The 7,324-nt window shown below is 43.4% G+C and overlaps 1 protein-coding gene across 1 annotated transcript; it reads right to left on the bottom strand.

Moving 5' to 3' along the window:
- Window positions 1–6,030: 6,030 nt before the first annotated feature.
- Window positions 6,031–6,585, bottom strand: LOC112064717 (60S ribosomal protein L17-like). The gene has a single exon (XM_055085158.1). The coding sequence runs from the start codon at window positions 6,583–6,585 to the stop codon at window positions 6,031–6,033; it is 555 nt and encodes a 184-aa protein (XP_054941133.1).
- Window positions 6,586–7,324: the final 739 nt, after the last annotated feature.

Raw genomic sequence — 7,324 nt, 5'->3', positions numbered from 1 at the left:
TCATGGCACAGGGAGATCAGCTCGGTGCTTTGTGTCCACCTAGAGGGGAGGGATAGGGAGGGTGGGAGGGAGGTGCAAGATGGCAGGGAAATGGGAATATATGTATATGTATAGCTGATTCACTTTGTTATACAGCAGAAACTAACACACCATTGTAAAGCAATTATACTCCAATAAAGATGTTAAAAAAAAAAAAGAAAAAAACAAGTCTCTGGTCTCCCACATCAGAGTCCTCTCCCTGTGTCCTCTTATCATTATTTGATGTGTGTACATTTGCAACAGGGTTAGGACAAGCTGGGTTTGGCTCTCAATCCTTTTATGGTATAAAGTAATAGAATAAAATAATAGAAAGGAATGCAGTCAGGATGACAGACGTTTGAAATCATCTACCCTAACTTCAATTTAATGTAGTTTAACAACTTAAAAACCTAATGAATAGACACAACAGGACCATTTCAAAAAAGAAAAAGAGCAGACTGGAGCAGCAAAGCTGTTTGTCTAAACTGGGCTATACTGGGTCCAAAGAAACACCCTCCCCCAAACAAGCAAGCTGTGAGGGAGGAAGTTTCTCCTGAAGGGCATTCAAATATCTTTTTTTCCCAGCCCATTAATCAACAACAAGTATTAGACTCAATTGTGTGTGGACCCCATTTGAGGTTCTCTTCAGGGGGATACTAAAGAAACATTAGGCATCAAGCATCATTGGAGGACATGAAATACGGCAGGAGGTACAGGCCACGTGAGCATGAAATAAACCCGAATACTTACACAGAGCAAGCAAGTCTAGAACAGACTGATGTATCCAGCCACTGTCCACTCCCATGTAGCTCAGATTTAATATGCCCAAAAGTAGAACTCACCTACTTCCTCTAAACCTGCTCTTTCTTTTGTAGACCCCACTTCAGTTGGGGGCATCCAGTTGCCTCTGCCGGAAACCTGGCCATCATTCTTGACTCCTTCCTCTCCCTCTCCACCATTGATTAAATTACCAAATCCTCTCCTTTTCACTCTTTTTTTTTTTTTTTTTTTTTTTTTGCGTTACGCGGGCCTCTCACTGTTGTGGCCTCTCCCGTTGCGGAGCACAGGCTCCGGACGCGCAGGCTCAGGGGCCATGGCTCCCGGGCCCAGCCGCTCCGCGGCATGTGGGATCTTCCCAGACCGGGGCACGAACCCGCGTCGCCTGCATCGGCAGGCGGATTCTCAACCACTGCGCCACCAGGGAAGCCCTTCACTCTTAAATACTTCTCAAACCTACCTCTAGGGCAGGCAGTCTGTATTGACGGGACTCTAGGCTAACAGTCTTCCAGTTTATTTATTTATTTTTGTATAAGTGATGACAGAATGTATTCATTCCATTATTCAACACATTTTTTTTTGGCCGCTCTGTGCAGCTTGTGGGATCTTAATTCCCCAGCCGGGGACTGAACCCGGGCGGTGAAAGCACAGAGCCCTAACCACTGGACCGCCAGGAAATTCCCAGTCTTCCAGTTTAGCGATCCCCGTGGTGAGGAGTCCTTTCAGACTCACATTCCTTTTTTACATAAGTGACATACAGTGACTTTCAAACCTAACAAAACCCGAAGCTAGTCTGCACCCTTCCATCTACAGGAAATTAACATAGGCTCTTGAAGATTACCGTGTATATCAAACCACATGGCAGATAGAAAAGGTGGTTGAGGCCCAAGGACCCTGCACGATGTCAGTACAGCTGCATTTTATTGGACAACCCAACTCCCCCATTAATTGGCCAAGCCAGAATGGGTTAAGTTCTCCAAGATTTGGTGCTGAATGCGTTGGTCTTGGGATAGTCAGCTGCCAGGGCTTTGGGGAGCAGAAAATTGGATGGATAAGCTTGATATTCAAATAAAGTAGTCTGGCTCCTAAATTACCTGGATAATTGCCTCCTCGTGGTCTAGGGCTACCTGACCCCATACTCCTGGAGCCACAGGAAATCTGAAAGTCATAACTGTCTGTGAGAAACTGAATGGGGTGTCTGAAGGGGTATCTGCCAGCACAGGAAATGGAAACAGATTGTTCAAAGTGGCAAATGAGCAATGTGCTCATTGGGACAGGCAAAAAAAAAACAACAACCCAGGATGGGAGTGAGCCGGGGGGCTCTGAGAATTTTCTCACTCTGCCTATTTTTTGAATGTGGCTTGATTCTTTCCCAAGTAACTCTGTTTAACATACACTTATCCCAGCATTGCTGGTAATTAAATCTCCATCCTCCAGGAAGCATTCCCTAGTTCTCCTCACCCAATATTGGCTCCTTGTTTATTCTGTGTTTACATAGCACCAGGGGACTCAGTCTGTACTGTATTTATTTGTATTGTATTTACTGTATTTATTTATTTATTTGTATTATATGTTGCTTTGTCTTTTTGAGCCATTTTTCTATATGTGTGCCATGTTCCCTTAAGTGGATTTATGAAAAATGTCTCTTCAGTAGCCATTTTCCCTTTTCCTTTCTTTTGCATTTTACAACTCTGTTCATTTCATATTGTCTAATAAAAATCTCCATGTACCTTTATCCACACCTTGCCCTCTTTTTGCTGTTTGACTACAAGTATGAAGTCAATGCTACATGTGCAGTCAGGATATAGTACACGTGCCATTAGGTTTTTGCTTTATGGATGATCTGCTTTAAGACAACATCTCTAGGAAATCTTTGCATCTAAAAGCCTGGATTCCTTGTGCATCCTCTGTGTCATTGCCACTGTGCACAATAAGCCCTACCCCTTCCCATTCCTACAAAACATAATGGACTTCACCCTACTCTGCTTGGAAAACCCTGTCTCCTTCTGTGCTTGGCAAGTGAGGAAAAACTCAGGCTTCAAAACCTAGCTCCTCTGGGGCTTCCCTGGTGGCGCAGTGGTTGAGAGTCCGCCTGCCGATGTGGGGGACACGAGTTCGTGCCCCGGTCCTGGAGGATCCCACATGCCGCGGAGCCGCTAGGCCCGTGAGCCATGGCCGCTGAGCCTGTGCGTCCGGAGCCTGTGCTCCGCAACGGGAGAGGCCACAACAGTGAGAGGCCTGCGTACCGCAAAAAAAAAAAACCCAAAAAACAAACCAAAAAAATCTAGCTCCTCTCCCATCCCACCTGCTCCCAGAGCACTTTTTACAAACCCTTACTGAGGCCTATGCCCATTTTATAATGGTTGTCTGTTTTCACATTGGTCTTCACCAAAATGCATACTTCAAGACAACAGCTTGCTCGTCTTTATAACCACACCGCCAAACACTGAGTCTTCCACACAGTAGACACTCATAAAATGTTAGAGAACAAATACTTAATGGATAACTTCTTGCATAGAATGTTGACAGTTCTCTGTTCCACATCTCCATCCATCCAGGGAGCCTGCCTGGATGAATTCTTCTGGCTTCAATCTTCATATGCTTCCTCTTCCTCGAGTATGTGTCCAGCTGGTCCCTAGTCTTTCTTTGCCATCAACCCAACTCCCCCATTAATTGGCCAAGCCAGAATGGGCCCGGGGTGGTTTAAATAAATCACTTCTTCATTTATAAGATATTTCTTCCAATATTTATCTCGATATTTATCTCACATCTACTATGTGCCACATACTCTTTGTTTTAGGCGCCGAGGATACATCAGTTAACAAGACAGTCAAAATTCCTGCCCTCATGATGCTTATATTTTACTGGTTTAGTCTGAAGACTGGACTGAGAGACATTGAGAACAGAAAAGTAAGTTTTTGCCTGACAAATTCAGTTCAAAGCCATATGTGTATGACTTTGTCTTTCCACTTTAATTTGGTAATTGAGTTCTATCTGCATGTGGCTTTTTGCCATCGTATTTCTCGGCCACAAACACCGACATATACAATACACACACCTGTCCTTAGCACCTATGCCATGCTAGAGAGACATTAACACCTGTATACATACACTGCACTTCAGCAGTAATCCAACGTATACACTCACTAATCATACATTTACCTAAATAGCAAGCCTCCCAAGATACAGAGTACGCCACCTTCCCCTCCACTAATACATATCATACATTCAGACACATGTTCTAATGAGTGTGCCTGTGGAGGTATGCAAACACACCTGTAGACCTCAGCTTTCCCTGAACGCTCCTTCCTTCTTCCCCAGCAAGGTGTGGGATGTGGAAACATGCTCCATTTCGTCAGGAGCAGAAGGTCTTTGAAAACTACCATGTACATATATTGGACCAATTTTCAAAACTGGGCAAGCCCTGGGTGAAAGTATCTTCTCTTAACTGCCAGTCCACTTGCCCCATTCTCCTGGACAAAGCAGGACCCGGAGACTAATTTGAGGCTGGAAACCATTTAAAGTGGCACATCAGCCTACAGGTAAAAAATGAGGAATATCTATTGGAGAAGGACACGGAAAGGGAGGAAGAGATTAGGGAAACGATGGCCATTCTGTTCAAGGCGCAGCTATCCTGTTTTAGATGTTCTCTGTCGTTCTTCCTGCCCTTTACACATTGCTCCAAATCTTAAAAATTGTTAGACATCAATGTGTTCATGCTACCATCTCCAAGCAGAACCCTGACCAGTAATAGGATGCAATGCATCTCATGCGAAGAGAACTAATACTCAAAGACCATCCTCAATAGGCCAGGCCTTTTATATATTTGATTTCATTAAAACCTTAAAATAATCCAAATGATAGATAGTGCTTACCTCCATTTTGTGAACAAGAAAACCAAGGTTCAAAGATATTAAGTAATAGTGATATTGGGATTTGAATTCAGACCTGACCAACTTATGATCTTTCTTATTATCTTTCTTCTCATGTGCTAGGACTGACCTGAAGTCAGGGAAGTTTGAGTCTGTAGGATTTTTTTCCAGCAGTGTAGGGGTGTTGTTCTCAGCCAAGGGCAAGAGTTATGGATATAGCCTTTGTTTGTGATGCAAAGAAGCTGACCTGTGATAAAAGGGGTCTCCATATATTGGCAGCTGGTAAAATACTTTCACAGAGATTCTAATGATAACATATATCTTTGTGTGTGGTAGTTTACAGTATCTAAATATTTCCCATCTATTGAACCCCTTTGATAGTCACACTAAGCCCTCTGAAGGATGCAGTCCATACTCATTTTATATTTAAGAAAACTGAGGGGGAGCAAAAAAATGTGTCAATATTTACTGAGGAAATGATTTCTCTCTCTCATACACACACACACACACACACACACACACACACACACACCCACCAAACACACACACTACCTACTAGGTGCCTCTGTGCATTTTCTCGCATGCCATCTCTGTGAAATAGTATTATTTTGCCCATCTTACACATGAGGAAATATTTGAGCTCTACAATGAAACATTGCATTTAGCACTATTTTCCAACAAGGTCAACTAACTGGCATCTAAGTCATCCTGATGCGTGGGTATCACAAAGCCTGCCCTAAAGACTACCAAAGAGGGGGTTTGTTTCAGTCAGGAAACGCTTCCTCTGTCTAACTCAATCTTTGCTTCTGTAGTTTCATTCTATTTCCTTGTGGATTTTATTTCCCCGGAAAGAATGAAGAACTGCTGCCAGTGGTCCTGCGAATAATAACTCTTCAGAGATTTGAAGCCCATTATGCTGTTGAAGCTCCCAGTCCCCATCTTTTCATGTTAGAGTGGACTTAACTCTGAGTGTTCCTCAGTAGAGGCTCAGAGCCATATGTAAGCAAGATCACTCTTTTCACTCTCTAGACCCTGAAGATGTATTTCATGGGTCAAGAGGCCTTACAAGAAGCTACTGGCCTGCCCACCAATGGGCGGGACGGTGTATGGATCCGAATAGACCAGGAGGACAGAAGGCTGGTGACCTAGTTTTCATCACGCCTCCCTGTCTTTCACCCTCTGGCCTTCTTCCCCAGACTTGAGGCCCTCTCCTTGTTTCTCTCCACAGATCTAGGTCCACTCCTTTTCCACCACCCTTTCCTGCTGCTTCTTGCAAAACACACATGGAGATGCACACATGGCATCTTGTATATATCCCTTCATTTTTAAAAAACTTTTATTTGTATCTATTTTTTTGCAGTATTTATTCCCAGGCCGTAAGTTTTTGTTTCTTCAGTTTCTTCTGGGATAGCTTTTTCTTCTGTGAAACCTCCTCTTCTGGTTTAGGAACAATCTGTGCTTTTTCAGTAGGGATCATCTCATTGTGGCAGGGAGAGCTCATGTATGGGTTGATCTGACCATGAGCTCTGTAAGTCCTGTGCCGCATCTTGGGGGCTTTGTTCACCTGGATGTGCTCAATGACCAGAGAATCTACATCTAAGCCCTTAAGGTCAGCACTACTCTCTGCATTTCTGAGCATGTGCAGTAAAAATTCAGCACTCATTTTGGGCCACCAACCCTGCATCCAGCCCCACTCTTTGGCCTGGGCCCTCCTACCAACTCCACCACTGTAACAACGGAATGGCATACATTGCTCTGTAAAGTGACATCCTTCAGATAACTTGATGGCTTTTCGGATATGCATACCCTTAATAGCCTGGGAAGTTTCATGAGTGTTCTTAAAGTGAACACGAAGATTTGAACCTCTTGATTTGCATGATTTTGTGGGGTTTTCTGCATGTAGTGAATAGCAAACCATCTTTAGAGGTCACTTCAGGCCGCTTACCAGAAAATCTATCCCTTCATGTTAATCCTTTACTTCCTGACTTAATTTTTCCCTATTTTGTCCCTTCACGTCTTTCCAGCATTTACTTCTGCAGCTCAATAAAGTGCCTCCTGGTCTGTCCTTGTCTCTCTTTGCCTTGGTCCCTGTGTCATGAGTGCTGTCCCATCTCCTCCATGGGACTGGACTCCACCTTTAGGAAGGGGATCTCCTCCTGCCTCTGGATTTTCCCTCAGCCCCCTGAACACAAGGTGGTCATCTCAGGAGTCACTGACCTACACATCATCTGATGATCCTCCAAGTCAGTGAATTATTTCTTAAATTCCTATTTAAGGTCTTGCTCTAATTCTGGATATGAAGCCAGCATTTGTCAAGAATAACTTTTTCTTGCTTCTGACATTAACTCAGGGTGACAGGGGAAGTGTGAGGGAGAAGAAAAACATGATTCTGGGGATGAACACAATTTCTTGGGCCAATTAACTGAGACAGTTCACATGTTTATTATGCTTAAACTATTGGGTGATTAATTTAGGGAGCTTTATAGGCAGTTTAATACTCTACTAGAATAAGGCATAGCTAGTTTATATAAAAGAAGAGAGAGAAAAAAAGAAAAAAGAAGAGAGAAACAACCCTGAGATATATCTATATCTGATGACGAATATGACAAATGAAAGATGGGGACATTAAAGAAATTTCCATAAATTATATAGTTCAG

This window comes from Physeter macrocephalus, chromosome 6 (genome assembly GCF_002837175.3).
Source record: "Physeter macrocephalus isolate SW-GA chromosome 6, ASM283717v5, whole genome shotgun sequence".
Taxonomy (NCBI): Eukaryota; Metazoa; Chordata; class Mammalia; order Artiodactyla; family Physeteridae; genus Physeter; species Physeter macrocephalus.
The sequence above is the reverse complement of the archived record's forward strand: the minus strand, read 5'-3'. Positions and strand labels throughout refer to the sequence as shown.